This window comes from Simochromis diagramma, unplaced genomic scaffold (assembly GCF_900408965.1).
Source record: "Simochromis diagramma unplaced genomic scaffold, fSimDia1.1 OVJJ01000514.1, whole genome shotgun sequence".
NCBI classification, from domain to species: domain Eukaryota; kingdom Metazoa; phylum Chordata; class Actinopteri; order Cichliformes; family Cichlidae; genus Simochromis; species Simochromis diagramma.
The window spans coordinates 1,330,821-1,348,126 of record NW_024387346.1 but is presented as its reverse complement, the minus strand read 5'-3'; the positions used below and the strand labels follow the sequence as shown (position 1 = coordinate 1,348,126).

Genomic DNA, 17,306 nt, shown 5'->3' with positions numbered 1-17,306 from the left:
TGACACAGTAAGTGGCTAACACAGAGAGCTACCAAAATGCAACAAAAGATCAGGATGTAATAAGCAGTTTCATCACATTTGCTATAAGAGCTTACTGTCATGTATCGTCAATAAACAACACGGAGGTGGATGACCATTTCTGGTATTTGGAATAATCCTTTAAATGTCAGGTGAGGTTGAAAAAACAGAGGAGGATTCTTCAAATGATGCAGGTTTTTTCCACTGTACACCTCCCTGAATCAGCTTTAATGTTGACTGGGCCCATTTGTTGCTAAAGTCCTGAGATGTGAGATCATTACATTTTTGTTCTCACATAATCTCGTTAATCATGTGGCTTCCAGCGGGACAACCAGCTGGCAACAGAAGCATAACAACATACACTCTCGCTATAATTAGTGAATGATTAGCCGTGCTGGCTGGAACCTGCATACCGTGGCATGCTATAGCCTAACTAAAAGGGAGAGATGTTTCTGATATCTAAAAATACCTCTATTAATCTGCATTACCTCAGCGGCAGGTGTGGTCTGAATGGCATACTGAGAGGTGATTCATCTAGTCAGTCAGCCTGATCTCTGTCTCGCTAAACTCATAAAGGAATTTTTCCCCCGTTATTTCATCTGCTGAGCGGAAATAGTAGCAGCAGGCCTTTGAAATGTCTTATGAATTACACATGGTGGACTTTGTTCCAGTAGAAACAGCACTTGAAGAGAGGTGAGCACTTAAAGACACACCTTTAGAAAATATTATGACACATTAACTTTGCCCTTATGGCCAAAATAACTTAATGCTAACACAATATGCTCTTTTAGCATGTTGGGAACAAACCCATTGTCAGGTTTGCTTCCATAGAGATATCAACCCCTGCCAGAACTGTCAACAGCCCATTTCCCAGAGACTTTATCAGACTCACTCACTTTCTTTTTTCTTTTTTAAATTGACACACACAAACATAGGTCATGTCCATCCAAGACAAGAAGACCAAATCGGTCATGCCTACAACTACTTAGAACTTGGTAACATAGACAGTAATCTAAAATACTTATCCTTTAGCCTTCACATATAATGCAACATAAATCAGAGAAAACTTGCACTCTGGCAGTCAAGTTTAAATGATTTTGGAAAAACATACAATCTGCACTGTCTTTGGAAACCTTACATCTACAATGAACTGCAGAAAACACTCCTAAATGGCTCCAACGGGAGCAAAAAACCCAAAAACATAAAGTGACACAATATGATCAAAGTATAACCTCAGGCTTTAAATTCTGAACCCAAACCAATTAAGAACAATAGATTCAATGTCTTCTGCTTGGACATTAACAGACTGTCCATTCTGAAACAACTAAATACAGAAACATATGATAGATAACCTGATGAAAAAAAGGATACTACTTGCTGTGACAAAAGAAATAGTAGCAGCTGTCACAAAAACATGAAAAAACATTTTACTGCATACCCACATGTAGACTGATACTGCATACAAGACATGCAGTATCAGTCTGTACCAAGCAGAGCTGCAACGACTATAAAAATTATTTGACGTGGAATTTTATTGTTAACATTTTCATATGCTAATAAATGTGTTGTAACTGCAATACACTACAGGAAACTGTGGGGGCAGTATTGCCTATATCGTCTGCCAAGACTAGACAATACTGAAGAAGAATGTAGCACAAACAGCAAAACAGGAGGACTGAAGAAAATAGAAACTGAGATTTTAAACATTTTGAAAGCATTCCACAGAAAACAAAGTTCAATGCAGATTGTGCAAACCGGTGCTTTCCTTCCACGACAGCACTAAAACGCCGGCACCCTGGAGCAGTAAGGTCAGCTCTGAATGGGTCAGTTAGTGTTAGTGCGTCACAGTTGTAGCTCATTCCAGCCTTGTGTAGGCCCACAATCTTGTCCTTGACATCATTGGAAAGCTCTTTAGTCTTGGCCATGGTGCAGAGTTTGGAACATGAAAAATAAATAAGTATTTATGTTCATGTTTGTGCAGCAAGGTTTATTTCAGCTTACCTGTCGGAAACTTCTCAGGATGATACTTGCACCATTTCAGTTTTGTTAGCTAAACAGTGAAATGCAATAATAAACCATTAAAGAGCTCCACTGTCTACTAATTTTTGGGGGGTTTTCCCCCATATTAATATTAGCATTTATTCTGAGTAGTAAACCTCTTCCATTTAACGTTAGGTAATTAAATGTGGGTTAAATCATATACAAAATAATTGGTACTGAACATTACACCATCTGAGAAATGATGATGTTTTCAGTGTATCGGCAACCAGCAACAATCAAAGTTCCTAGAATGTGCTGTGCGTCGCATTTTGTCGCGCCTCGTTTACCTTCTATCAAAAAAGGGAATTTTTGACAAAGTCTGGAGACAGACCCTCAGCTTTGAAAAATGGGCTTAAAATGTTCCTTTTTAATGCTTACAGGATCAAGGAACCCTGAACCACCCCTTAGTTATGCTTCTATAGTATCAGACTACTGGGAGATTTCCCATAATACAGTAAGCAGTTTATAAAGCATAATTTGGTCTCTATGAAGTTCTTTTCTGTTTCTCTTTTCTTGATTGCTTCTGCTTGTGGTTCCGCTTATCCTTTACAGGGCCGCAGGGGGGCTGGAGCCTATCCAGCCTATCCTACAACATGCATCACACACAGAAAGACTCCAACCTGGTGATAGAATTGATCTTAGGACATTTTTGCTGTGAGGCAACTGTGCTAACCACTGTGCCACTGGCATATGTTAAAACAGGCACAAAGGATCTATTAGTCTGGGATCTGGTGGTGATCATGAGGGTTATTGGGAGCTGCAGAGACTTCTGTGTCATTACACATTCAAGGTATAACAACACACAAAGACAGTTACTGGTAATGTCACCTCAAGGAGCACAAACTGGGTGATTTCAACCATAAAGTCAAAATCTGCATGTCTGCTTTCCAACTAAGCTAATCATGAAACCCACGACACACAGCTATGATCACTTTGTTCTCAGACTTGTTGTGGTTGCTATAGTTGCTAACCCAACCACCAGCTGGTTCTTATGTGACATTAGAGTTCCTATTGTGGGTGTGAATGCAAAACAGGAAAAAAAAACAACAAACAAACAACCAAACCTTTAATTCTCAAGGGGAGCGCCCCCGTATGTAGTTTATTTACTCTCAAGGATTCTTCAGATGTTTTAGTGAAAGTGCCTTAGGTAGATTTTTTATTGCCACAAACAAAAGCTTGAAGCTAAAAATCATCCAAAGGAAAAAATCTTTATATGTTAGTATAACATATATACATATACATATATACTAGGGGTGCAACGATATTCGTATCGATATTGAACCGTTCGATACAGTGCTTTCGGTTCGGTACGCATATGTATCGAACAATACAACATTTGTAATTTATTTTATCAATTTTCCTTCTGACGATGCTGTCTGTGTTGAGCGCTCAGTGAATCTGTGTTCGACTACTCCGCCTAGGCTGCACTGTCGAGCGCAGATCCACTGAGCGCTCAACACAGACAGCATCGTCAGAAGGAAGAGCGCAGGGCAAGCTAGCGAGACAGAAGTTAAGCTCTCCTTGCAACATTCAGATCTGGCGTTTGGAATTATTTTGGTTTTCATGTGACGTATGACCCTGAAGGTAAGCGAGTCATGGACTAAAGTAAAACAGTATGTTGGATGTGCCATGCAATGCTCAATTACATTAGTGTGAACTAGTGTGTTAGCGCAGTTAGCTCGTTAACGTGTTTGCCGTCTAGCCCCATGCACGGAGCGATCGGCGGTAGCTTGTTAACGGAGATTTGCCGTGTTGTGGCGTTAAGATCATTTCAACGAGATTAACCTGAAAGCACTAGTGGGAACACAACGAATATGACTGCACATTTACGCCGACATCATCCTAGTGCAAAAGGACAAAAAACAACAAGCATGCTACTAACTTTAGCCGAGTCATTTAGACAGCTGTTAGCACATGATTCTCCTTATGCTGCTGAGAATATAGCCCAGAAGAAGCGGATAGTATAGCTTTTATTTTGGAAAGAGCCATTTCTCTGTAATAAACTCTCTTTTCCAAAGATGAGTGATTCCTCAATCAGATACAGGGCTTGCAATATCGCTAGCCCGACGTCCCGGAGCTAGCGATTTTTTCAGTCGGGCTACCAAAAGCTATCTCTTCCCTGCCCGTCGGGCTATTGTAGGAAAAATATATGTCAATGCTTTTGCATTCTTTCAGAAATGTAGCTGGGTAATTATGTCATTGGCATCGGTGAGCCACTGTCAATATGTGACATATTGAAGTCGCGTTTGAATTTGCGCTTGTTTTTTTGCTTTCACTTTGCAATCGTGCGAACTGTGTATAGAGAGCGACAGCACTGATCTGTGAGTGATGATAATTTGTGCACCAATTCCTCTGACATCGTCTTATTAATCGTTAGCTTACTATGCAAACATGACAAGTGAAATCTCCCGCAGCAAGCTTAAACATGTGAGAGGTTGATCGCGCAGAGAATCGCTGAGCTTATGTGAGTGAGCGTGTAAAAGCATTTCAGTTCTGCTGAGCCAAATAAGACAGGTCAGGGTGAAGAAGTGACAGCCAAAGAAAAGCTTACCACAAAACGGAGAAGTTATGACAAATCAGACTATAAGGCAAAAAGAAAGTGCAGCTTTATGGTTTCATGGACAAAAGAATTTCTGTGGCTGCAATATGATGAGCTAAATAACCAGGGCTGCACATAAGTGGTCCGCAGGTGCGCATTCGCTGTCAAAATAAAAAACACGCACAAAGGTTAGGGTTAAATTTAAAAACTGTACTTTTGAGTTAAAATATATATTTATAATTTTAATAAATGACAAATTAAAAATGCATGAACATTTTTTTTGTATCGAAAAAATATCGAACCGTGACACCAAAGTATCGAACCAAACCGAACCGTGAATTTTGTGTATCGTTGCACCCCTAATATATACACATTTATGGAGTGTAACTAGTAGCTAGCCACTCCATAAATCACAATCTGATTCTTTCTTTCAAATTCTGGTTAAAAAGCTGTGCATAAATAAGTGTATAATAAGGAATGCACTACAAATGTTCTCAGACCCCATTCTAACGTATATTTTAAAGCACCAAGTTGGACTGTGCTCTAGAGGTGATAGATATAAAGTTAGGTGTGTTTACCTGTCACTGAGGTGGAGGAAGCTGCTGTTATCATCTGGGTGCTCATCTTCAAAGCTCAGGTTAGACCAGCTTCCCAGGCTGTCATCTCCAACACTCAGCTGCTGGGACACAGTGGACTCAGTGGTTTCCCTACCCGAAGCACTAAATACAAAGAAACCAAAGGAGAGAGAAAGGAAAAAAAAGCCTCAATAACAATGCAAATAGTCACATGTCAGTGCAGTAAAACTGGGAAAATAAAACATTAAAATGTTTGTCAAAAGAAGTGAAACAAAGCTGATTATAGGTTACAACACATGTTTATGGCCTGGCCATTGATTAAACGTATGCATGGAATGAATTTCAGGGCAAACAAACACTCTTCCTGATGTGAACTGGGAAGTGTGTACCTGGTAAGGGCAGCCTGGCATATGTTGGACAGGGCTGATGTCATGATCTCAGCAGTGAGGCTCTCGGCGTAGCTGGTGCCATCATGGCCGATCCCGCTGTCAGCATTGAGGCTGGTGTTGCTCAGCTCGCGCTTTGCTGTATCCATTGCCATGGACACCATCTCCTCTGCAAATGCCACCCTGTGGTCCAGGTCGATGTGGATTTTTGGAATCTCCAGACTAGAGAGCACTCTTGCTTGACAGTCTCCTCCCCTTTTCCTCCTCTGCAGCACAGGTTGGTAGTGGTGCCTGCTGTGCTTGCTGCAGTATGGACACTCCTGGACTTGACAGCAACAACACGCCCTCTCCCCCATTGCCCGGACCAGAACTGGGCCCTCAGACAACCTCTGTGTGTGAGTGTGTCTGTCATGGTCTTGGTGCTCCCGTGATGAATGGCCAACTGAAGCCACGCTTATCTTCAGCGTGTCATCCACTATTTTCCTGGCATAATGCTCAATGACTTGCATCACCTTGCTACTGTAACCTTGATCGTAGAGACTCCCTGTGCTGTGGTAGTGCTTGCTCTTACCCTCCTTGGATAACAGAGGGCAGGAGAAGGAGTTCCTGATGAGATTCTCTGCCATGTCTTCCAGTTTGGATTTTTTATAAAGACAGGAGTCAGTGAAAGACTTTGGCAGCCGTACAGAGGAGAGATGGAGCTTGCGTGTGACATCACAGGTGATATTATATGCTAAAGATTCAGCAAAGTGGACTAGATCCATGTACTCCCTCTTACTCTGCTCTTCAGAGTCCCTGCAACAACACTGGGTGTTTCTATCCATCTCTGTTCGATCCTTGGCTGATGACGTTTTACTACTACAAGACGATTTCCATTCATCTGGCAGAGACTTAGAGGAACGAAGACGTGCACTAGAGGATCTCTGCTTTATTTTACGACTGGCGTGAGCCAAGCCAAGTTTTATAGAACGATAAGCCAAACGGCTTGCATACTGGTCCAGGACTAACTCCCTACTCCCCCCTTCCTTTTTCAGCACCCTAATGAGGTAGCCGGCATACTCATCTGTCACGCTCTCACAGCTGGGATACTCAGAGGATAGACCAGAGCTGGAGCTAGACACAGTGCTCGAAGCAGAGGTGGAAGACTGGGAGACCGAGGCAATCAGGTCATTGGACCACTGCTCAGCCAGCCTTCCTAACCTCCAGTCTCTGCTCTGATCTGTACCGGGTTGAGAGTGATGTCTGTGGTGGTAATGCAAACATTCGGAGCTAGATCTGTCCCAGCTTCTTCTTCTGAGAGCTCTGTGATACGGGCACTGCTGTCCAGAGCTCACCATCCTCTTCACATCACTAATTACCTCTCCCGCCACTTCTCCTGCATACACCCACAATGAGTTGAGGGTCTGCTCTGAAAACTGAGCCACACTGTCTCTCCTCTTCTCGCTGCCCTGGTTCATCTCTCCCTGCTCCTCTTCCGCCCCTCCTAGGGTGTCCATCTCTGTTGCCATCGAGACTATGTGGCACGCCAACCGCTCAGCATAGTGGAGAGCTTCCTTGTTGGACATTACACGAGCGCACATCGGGCTGGGTGTGTGTCGGCCACCCCCTCTCTCTGAACATGTGTTAATGACTCCAACACCGCCTTCTTCTGCCGGTTCTTCCTCCTCTTCTTCCTCATTTCCATCAGCCTCCTCAGAGAGAGATCTCATCAGTTTGAGCATAAACTCTGCCTTGTCTGCATCTGGGATGGTGTCTTTTGGTCCCGGGCCCAGCTCAGGCTGATAGTGAGGGGTTGGAGGTGGTGTTGCAGGGGAAAATTCTTTAGCCAGCTTGCTTTTCAGCTTTTTGGAGAACTGCTTTATCTGTCTCTCCTTGGACACCTCACTGGGCTGCTGGGGGGTGGACGGAGGAGTACCAGGAGTCGCAGCAGACTTCTGTCCAGAGTTTGGAGCTGAATCATCCACAGTAGCGGATATCCTCCTTTGTCCACCCGTCTCATTACCCGGCACTTCCAAAGTATTCATCATCACAGGATGTGTTTCAGACACACCCCTGGTCCTGGGGCCTCGCTCACATCGGTAACTCCCCTGGTTTAGAGTGCCTGTCTGAAAGGAAATGGGAGGATTATTTTCTTGTCCCATAGGGCCACCTAGCCTAACATGCCCAGAATCTGTATAGTCATATCTAAAACTTTCCCTGACAACTCCTTGCTTTGAAGGGGAATCCAGAGCATCGTAAGAGTCCCTGCGGCTCCTGATTGTCTTTGTGAGGAAGTCAGCACAGTCGCCAAAACCCTTCTTCATTTTAGAGGCAGTTATTAGCTCACAAGCCTCAGTTACTATCATATCCACCATGTTGCCAGAGAAGTTTTGGAATGAAGACTGTTTTTGGGAGGGCTCTCCTGCTGGTAGAGAGGTCTGAGTTCCATGACTGTAAAGGGCCGTTAGTGGAGACGTGGCATTGTCAGAGGATGACACAGTTGATCTTTTGGGGCTGGTCGGTGGGGTATGTGACAAGCTAGACCTCTGCTGAGTGGTCTCCTCGGAATCCTGGAGGTTGGAGAGGGCGTGCCCTGCTTGGGGCACAGGAATACAGCTGGCCATTCCTGATACAGTGAACAGGGCTTTCTTCACAGTACAAGAAGCATCCTCCGCTGGGACCGCTACACTTAAAACCTGCTGGTTAGCAAAGGTGCTGCAGGTATGAGTGCAGGTGTTATCTGCACTGACATAACAGATGTTGTCCACAGACACACTTATAGCTGCTTGGCTTGTGAAGGCAACATCTGCCTGAGAGAGCTCTATGAAGGCCTCCTGGATGACAGACTCAGAAAGGTCTGAAGCATAGGAGCACACCACCACCTCCTCCTCTTCTTCCTCTTGCCCATGGCCAAAAGACCAATCACTTGGGGTGAGAGGCGTTGAGGGGTGGGAGAACTGACATACTTCCATTATACCTTCAAAAACAAGCTCTTCAGCCAGATCAGCAGCAAAACGTGATACAGTGCTGTGGAAAATCTGCTTCTTCACAGTCAGGAACTCTTTGAGCGCTGCGGACACGGCCTCTCCAACCAGGAAAGTGGCCAGCCCGTTGATTGCCCGCTCCTTCAGTACATATGCACGTCGCATACCAATCTCATGGAAGGCCATTTGAAATACTGAGGAGGTAAGTCGAGCAGCTAGGTGGCACAAGGTGGTGGTGCAGGAGGACACCCCTTTTTGGAGGTCTCGCAAAGCGCTGCCCAAGCTCATTTCCACAAGGTCACTGGCAAACCTCTGAATACCATCTTTCAGAGACTGGGATTTCTTCTGCAGCTTGGCCACCGTCACAGTCTCCTGTATTTCTGAGAGTTTCATCAGGTATCCTGAAGGGTTCTTAAATTCCTTGTGGCAGACACAGGAGAGATTCTTGTTGTCACTGATGTCGACAGCAGACTGGTAGCCACAGACAGATCCAAGAATTTCTTTGGACAGACTGCTAGCAAAGTCTGAGTAGGTCTTATACAAAGAACAGAGATCCTGAGGTTTACGTAGCTCAGAGTCATCTTGTCCATCCGCCTCTGTATTCCAGAAGTATTCCAGTGGCCCGCTGGAGTCTACCAGGGGACTGAAGGCAGAGGAGCTCAAAGGACTGAAGAGGGGACCACCGTTCTCCTCAGAGGGAGTCTGTACAGGCCGAGGGGAATCCGGCACCTCAGAGGGAATTGAGTAAGGAGAGCCTGGTTTCAGGGGCGTGGGTTTTTTCACATTGGCTGGGAGAGTGGGCTGATCAAAGCGGTGAGGATTCATTCCCTTTGTTGAGCAGCCCCTAGAAACATATTTTAAAGATGATGTACTTATGCCAGATTCATCAGCCTCTTTCTGTGCTGCTGGGACACTAATCGCATCCAGAGGCAGAGTAAGAGTACAGCTCTCAGAGTTGAGCTCATCCAGATCATCAAACTGGTCAAAGCTGTCAAAAAACTCACTAACTTCGGAATCTGAGTCTTCAACTCGCTCTCTGGGCCCCCCTGGCACTTGAGGAATGTCCAGTTTGGCCAGCAGGCTCTTCTGGTAGCCCACTTCATCCAGGAAAATGATAGGGCTGGGGCTGGAACAGTCTGACTCTTCTGATTCACTGACATGAATCAAAGGTGAGGGGAGACGAGCTCCAGGACTGCAGTAAGTCCACTGGGATTCCACACCCGATGACCTCTGCACTGTGACAGATACGTCAGGACCAGATCTGTGTTTGGCTGAATACTTCTTCGAAGACGAGCTTATGATAACGCGGGAGCCTGATAATTCCTTTTTCCTCTTGTGGGCTGGGACTGTCTGTGAAGCCACATCACGCTTTTTAAAATGACTAAATGGAGCTGCAGCTGTGGAGATGGACATGAAGGAGAAAGAGGAGAAAAGTGGTTAGATGCAACAATTGCAAAGAGGGGATTATAAGATGATTTTCCACAGTGCTTATGGCACTGTGGAAAAATAACAGACAAGTAAAACTAGTAAATAGCTAATTAGTGCCATCTAGCAGTGAACTGAAACCATTTACATTCTAGAGACGTTTTAATTAAAGTTTGCACAGATTATGACAGCATAGTGCTGCGGATGGAAAAAATACATATTACATTATTCTTGTAAGATTCTAATTGTTTCACATTAAATCACAATATTAATAATTCTATGTAAGTCTTTCCATAGGGCTAGATGTGTTGAGAATGTAGAAAAAATGATAACTATGACCTTGAGCACAATTTGGCTGAAGACCTATTAAGTAATCACTGTCTATATGTTTAAATAATTTCCGACCAATGCTGAAGGAGAGGCAGGGTACACCCTGGACAGGTCACCACTCTGTCGCAGGACTAATCCGGAGAGAAAGACAACCTTCCACACTTACATTCACACCTCTGGCTGATTTGAACCCTACATTTCAAAACAATATGCAAAATAACAAATAATCTACTCTTAGGCTGTATTATCAAAAATGAAATATCTGCCATGGGACTAGAGTTGTTAAACAGACTGTGTTTTACATTTTGCTGTATAATGTCACTTTTTTCCTCCAAAGTTTGAGGGCAAAAATCTTCAAGTATTTTCAGATTTGAGTATTTTCAAGTATTCAACTGTCCTGCCAGTCTCAGTCTGTGTGCGCGCGCGCGGACGTGTGTGTGTGTGTGTGTGTGAGAGAGACAGGCCTGCTAATCTCTGCCTGCTGCGAAAGTCCTCCTCAGAGGAGAGCCGACCACAGAAGCAGAAATACTTGCAAAAGAGCTTTTATTCCCCCTCAAAAACCAAACAAGGTTCCAAAAAGCAGACACGGGTCCTTGTTTGGTCACACTTTTTTGGGGGGGCATCTTTGCTCTCTTCTCTCCTCTTCCCCGTACTAAGCGCAACTATGGAGTTTTTTACCAGTTGGTGCAACTTGGAAAATATAGGAATGTCTATATTATACATGAAATTACAAGTGGTATACCACCAAGCATTATGAGAGCATTAAAATAAAAAGAAATCCTTTTCTGCACATGACTCAAAAACCAGAGGCCACTAAATGCCAATAAGCATTGGCTGCTAAACCTACAGGTATTGTCTCCTGTGTCGTCCTCCTCCAGATGTTCTAGGGCTGTGACAAAGTCATCCTCGATTGATGAGACCGACTGGTTGGTGTCGTCTTCGTCTGGCTGGTTGGGCTCAGCTGCGCCCCTCTGAAGAGCCTGAAGCTCCAGCGTATAGCGGAGACCTGCCATGTAGCACCCCAGCAGGCCCACCAAAGTTGGAACACTGGCTTGAGGGTAAACGTTGGTGCTGGAACTATTCCTCAGCACACACACTGTCTTTAACCAATACTGGAGGAAGAGGAAAATGGCATGAGAAAGGGGAATAAGGGGGAAATGAGAATTGCTGACAGCATGGTTTGGCTGGTGATTTTTCAGCTCATTTGAAGAAAATCATTTTTACCCAGCAAGCAGACAGACAGTCAAAGCAATCACTTTTGTAAATTAAATTCACATGGGCATTTTTTTTTATCTCACAGGAGGAGGGAGATGGCTGGAAGTATATTGTTATGTCTGTGTCCTGATTGCAAATTGATGCATATGCAGAACGCAAAAATCCTTTAGTGCTAGCCCACTCTTTAATTCACAAAGCTGGGGCGAGAGAGCCACAGAATGAGCTGCAGGGTCTGTGTGAACCCAAACATGGCACACAGGAACAGGAAAGTGGCGGCTGCAAAAGCAACTTCTCTGTCAGCCTATCCCACACCTGTGTTTCTTTGGAAGCGTGAGAGAGACTCATACATCTGCTTACATAGCCCTCATGTGGGAAAACTTTTAATCAACAACTGCTAGAACTGGATTAGCGGTTGTTAAAAATACATCTTCTTAAAATTAAACATTTACTGTGTTTGGACATGTTTCAAGTATCATTAACCCTACACATATAAATTCAGATTCCAACACATCCCGAGGACAGCAAAAGGAATGCAGCTAAGCTGGGGTCTGAATAAGCATAGTGAAGCATTGCAGTACTCTTTTAGTCAATACATTTTTAAAGACCAGAATGAGAGGCTAAAACAAAAATTTTATGCATTTAAAAAGATACAACACCAGAATGTTAAACAAGAGAAAGTGTCTGTCGTCAGTTTAGAGAGCTCCTTTTCCAATCGACTGTACTTACTGGGATAGGCAGTAAGTGCTGTACACTTACCCACTCTTATTTCCTGCTATTCTCTCCGATCACTTCTGCTTTGTTTGACATGCTGACAAAACAAATTAATTTAACACAAAAACGGTCGTTTACATACCTGAGGTCCGGCATCCTTGTGCTCTGGCAGCCTGCGAGAGTCTTTGAGCAGCAGGACTTCATCGTTCTTAATGCTGTGGACGTGGAGGGACCTGAGAAGCTCACACAGCCCCCCTGACAGAGAAGACAGAGCCTGGTGGACAAGAACACTCAGAATCACCCCAGTTTGAAGGCCAAAGTGGTAACTAAAAGACCAGGATAGAACTCAGAGATTTAGTTTTTGAGTTTTGTGTCCTCTACCATCAAAGTATGACCTACTGTCCATAACTAACATGTTGTACCTGCTGGGTGACATCTTCTCCTTCACTTACATCAGGCAGACACACAAAGTGAATCTGAAAAAGCACAGCTGATGGTCAATATTGATGTGTAATGTCTTTAAACATGGCTGAGCTTCACTGGTGCGTTTGTGTGACATACCTCTGTCAGCCTGGTGGCGTCTCTTGCTGGCAGCTCTAAACCAATGCCACAGAGCTCCTTTTTGTTCCTGAAGAGGCTCTTCACATTCTGCGCCCCACTGTCTCGCACAGTCTGCAAACAGACATGCAGCTTTTTTTTTTTTTGTTTGTTTGTTTGTTTTTAAATAGAAGTACACACTGGCCTACAGCCTCAGTGAGTATACTTTTATTCATCTCTGCACCGTGCACCGAGGAATGCAAAAAAAGAACTTTACTGTGTGCATCTGCCTTCTCATACACGCGCAGATCCTAAGCAATCCCATTATTTTAAAATGCCTGATAAGGTTCTACAGGACTGTGCATTTTCAAATGAAAATGAATTAACTGCATTAGAAACTACAATGAAAATCAAGCGGGGATAAGAGAGGAAATTAAATATCTTTGCAACAAAATTCTTTTAAAAAGTGCAACATATAGTTACTGAGTTTTGTACTGAAATCCAGTGGAGTCTACATAGCATTGTTGTTTGTATTTATACTTGTGTCTTCATTCCTCAACCATCACACCGACTTGAAGCTAAGAAAAAGTGAACACTTACCAAGCAGGCATCTTACTGGCAGTGATCTCCAAGGCCAGGAGGCAAAACTTTTACTAGTAACATTAAAGCAGTTCATTTATTCATTACTTAATAGACTACTAAGCAGCTGAATCTTTAAGTATATCATGTAATTTCTTAGTAGATGTATATATTAATAATCTTAATCCTCAGCATACTTAAAAAACAAAACTTTAAATACATTTTAGTGGAATAAATACTGTGCCATGCTGACTCCTCCCAGCTGTCATAGAACAAGAGGCAGGGTATGCTCTGGAGAGGTCGGCAGACTGTTGGGGGGCCAAAACTTACGCGGCTGACAACTGTTCACACTTACAATCACACGCAGGAATCATCAATTAACCTAACGCCCCGCATGTCTTTGAACTGTGAGAGAAAGTTGCAATGTTTGAAAAGTCAAAGCCTTCATCAAACTCCTTTAATGTGCAACTAATTCTTGACTGCAAGAAAAACAACTTGATAGCGGCAAGTCAGCTGGTTTGGTTCACAGTTGAACTCAGCACCGTGAAACTCCCAGTGGGCCAGTGGCTGGCCCACCAACTTGTTCAACATACCTTTCTGCTAGTCCTTAGCCACTGGGCAATTCATTGGGTGGAGCCCTGAGTGTACTGCACATGTGTGCAAAATTAAATGCAAATACATCCTGACAGACAGACCTCTTTCCGTACTGAGGACCTGGACCTGATTGGGACTCCTCGAATACGGGCACAGGCATCCATAGTGACAGCTAGCTGTACGTGGCTGGTTGGCCGGCTGGCCTTTCACCTGTAAGGAGAAAGAAAAGTGGATAAAAAAAATATGTTAAAGTGTGAAGTTCAACTTCTTTAACGACTTCTATTGTCACTTTGAATACCACAGCTAAGTCTTTTTCTATTTTAATCTACAATCCTCTGCAAGTAAAGGAGAACAGCTCAGTGTGATCTCTCTGGTGCGCCTACATTCCACTCAACTTTCCCACCCCCCTGACCACAGCAACAATCACATGACAAAGCAATGACAGTCTCAGTGTTATTAGCAAGAAGCTATGTCCCTATCTAGTGTTGCACATAAATACAGATGCCAAAATAAGAAGCATGATGCAACAAAGTCAGTGGGCTGTGAAGATGGTAGTTCCACTAACATGAATCAAGTGCCTCAAAGCAGGACTTACCTAGACTTACCCTGCTTGTGAAGCTAAGCTATTGTATTGTACTGGCAATGCTTCTTTTCTTTCTCTTTGCTATTCTTTAAACAGCCAGGCCTGCATCAAAGATCAAACAGCAAGGCAAAAGAACAGAGGGGTGTATGCGCTTAGAGCAGGACAACCACATTTGGTAAGCAGCATGAGAGCGCGAGTGATGGAAGCAAAATATTTACAGTGTACAAGAAGGAAAAGTTTCCCAAGAAATCCAAGCCTCTCCTTTGAGGTATGGGCCAAAGTGGCTAGTTGAGTCTAGACGCAGGCAGGCGGTCCTACTGATCAGCCCATCCTGCATCCTGAGAACCAGAGGGGTAGAGTGCATGCCACAGGCTTCCTCTGGTGATCCAGGACCTCCTAGCTTCGCAGCTACTGCTGCCTAAAAATCAACTATGCAGCACACCCCACTTCACTCACAACAAAAGCAGCCACAGTGATGTATATTATGGCGGTGACTAATTTGAATAAGTAGATTGTTAATCTGTTTATGTTTCATGTTTAGCTCACAGACTTGTCATTCAGTGGTACAGTTTGTGAGAATCGACTCAGGAGGCCTACATCACCACCTTATGCAACCAGCGTGGTCACATAATGCGAAATGGATTCAGCATTAGTCATGTTACAGGAAAAACTACAATTAAGGGTAACTAAGTTTAGGCTTACACAAATCCTCCAGGGCTGATTCATAAAAGTCAATTATCAATGTTTGGACAAAACAAAACAAAAAAAAAATTATGACGCTAAGTCAAGCCAGCGAGAGGATTGTCTGGTGGGGGGAGCTGATGATGTAAAATGGGTGGCAGGGGGAGGAAAAAACCCCAAAAAAACAAAGCCAACCTGTGGAGGGCTATGTAGTCTATATGTAGTCCAACATCTTGTTTGGTTGGGATCTGATGTGGGCCAAATTCTGAGGGTGAGTGTGGGTGGCCGGAAGGGTGGATAAACAGAGACAGGGAGAGAAGAAAACTCACAGCTCACTGTGAGATCTGACACCAGCTTCTACTGAGGCACAGGTACCACTATGGTTAGAGATAAACTGACTTTTTGTTCTCCAATATCTGTCATTATTGCAAAAAGACAATCACGTGGAGGCCAGTACATTTCAGACATGGCAGCTGCAATACAAATATGTGCAACTCTGACCACAGAAGGACAAAACAGGTGTGGGGGGGTTATTTATCCCACTCTTAGCAGGAAGAGAAATTAAGGTTTATATACTGCAATGGGAGGGCAGCAAATTTAATTTATTCACAATGAGCTACTTTTTGATTGGTAGACAAAACAGGTCAAAGTATTAAGCCTTAATGTTGCACAGCTTTAGGCTCATCATTACCTCAATAACCTATTCATCTTTTGCTCACAGTGTAGTTCAACATACTTCATTTCATCTAAATGAAATGCAGTTGTTTTTTAATGTTGTTCTGAGGAATGTTGCACTTGTGCTTTTTATGTGGTGCAAAACACAAATACATTGATATAAAGAGAAGAAAAAGGTAGGACGAAAACAACTATTTAATTACAGCCCTACTGTACAGCTAATCATATGACAATGCAGTTTATATAAGCATCAACTCAATAATTCTCACAACTTTCACTAATTATTTTAGTTTCGATGTTGGTTTTAGGTCAGAACTCGACTTTTTAAAAACATTTTGGAACAGCACAATGCAAATGTTCAGTTCCAGTGGCCTTTCCTTTAATAGCCACCACTGTGATGTTCCGAAATAACACGTGCAAATGTGTTATTTTATAGACAAAATAACACATTTGCCATTTTCTATGTAAAATTTCTTTTCAACAAAATGATAACTTGATCTGCATGTTAACTGCTATTCGAACCATTTACATGTAAACATTTCGCATAACATGACTTGTTGGCATTGACAACTCCCCCTGAACACTGCATGCTTGTCGTCTTTATGGATGAATAAATGCCTGTAAACACTGCTAGATTTTTAATAGACGTAAAAAAGCATTGGGGTGCTTTGGAGGAAGAAAGCTGGCTAATTTACAGTTCGCGGGGCTGGTACCCCCCGCAGCAGCAGGCCGCAGAAGAGCCACACACCGTGGATGCTGAGGCTGATTCACGACTACTCAGGCTCTGTGAAATCATGGCCAGAACACACAAACGCCTAACCAGCTAGCTAGCAAAGGCACATTATACATAGACATACAGAGTACACAACAAACCTTGGGCACACTTAAAAAGACTGTCGACCACAGCAAAATAAACCTCTTTGTTAGTTGACAGGCTGTCAATCACTATGTTAGCAGCAGAACCAGGCCGCGGTCCGCTCGGTCTGTTGTCACCTTAACGTCGCCAGCTAGCACCTAGCCACCAAGCTAATGACAGCGCTACGACACATCCAGATAAACCGGCAGCAGTTTGTGGTCATTTTTCGTTTAGCATATACGTCGCAATTGCTATTAGTAAGTCATTTTTTACCTCTTCGCTCAGTGTCGGACTCCAGCAGCGCTGACGGTAGCCGCTGTGTTTGATGCGCGATTCGTAAACGATTCACCCGTTTGGAACTCTTCCGACCACAAAATGAAAACGTGAACTTTCAAGTCACACTGAGCACAGCAGTGTTTAGGACCTCTGTGATTAAATACCATAACTATGTCAATTCTTCCCAATCGCCAAAACACAGCCCAAAAGTCACCGGGAGGAGTTCAGACAAATTACAGATTAATTTAGACAGCTCCTAAACCTGACTCGAAATCCCCATCTACTGCGTGCTGCCGTTCTTCCCATGAAAACAAGAATGAGGC

General features: G+C 43.6%; 1 protein-coding gene across 5 annotated transcripts in view; it reads right to left on the bottom strand.

Moving 5' to 3' along the window:
• Positions 1-17,306, bottom strand: part of akap11 (A kinase (PRKA) anchor protein 11) — a 28,178-nt gene extending 10,872 nt beyond the window's left edge. For 2 of the 5 annotated variants that reach the window (XM_040006836.1, XM_040006840.1), the window contains exons 1-8: positions 16,981-17,306; positions 14,014-14,122; positions 12,764-12,874; positions 12,625-12,678; positions 12,345-12,476; positions 11,124-11,388; positions 5,562-9,918; positions 5,176-5,316 (exon numbers count right to left, since the gene is read on the bottom strand). In XM_040006836.1, the coding sequence (XP_039862770.1) occupies positions 5,176-5,316; positions 5,562-9,918; positions 11,124-11,388; positions 12,345-12,476; positions 12,625-12,678; positions 12,764-12,874; positions 14,014-14,076 (5,123 nt within the window). In that variant the 5' untranslated portion in view covers positions 14,077-14,122; positions 16,981-17,306. The other 3 variants (XM_040006841.1, XM_040006839.1, XM_040006838.1) reach the window with 3 other exon arrangements.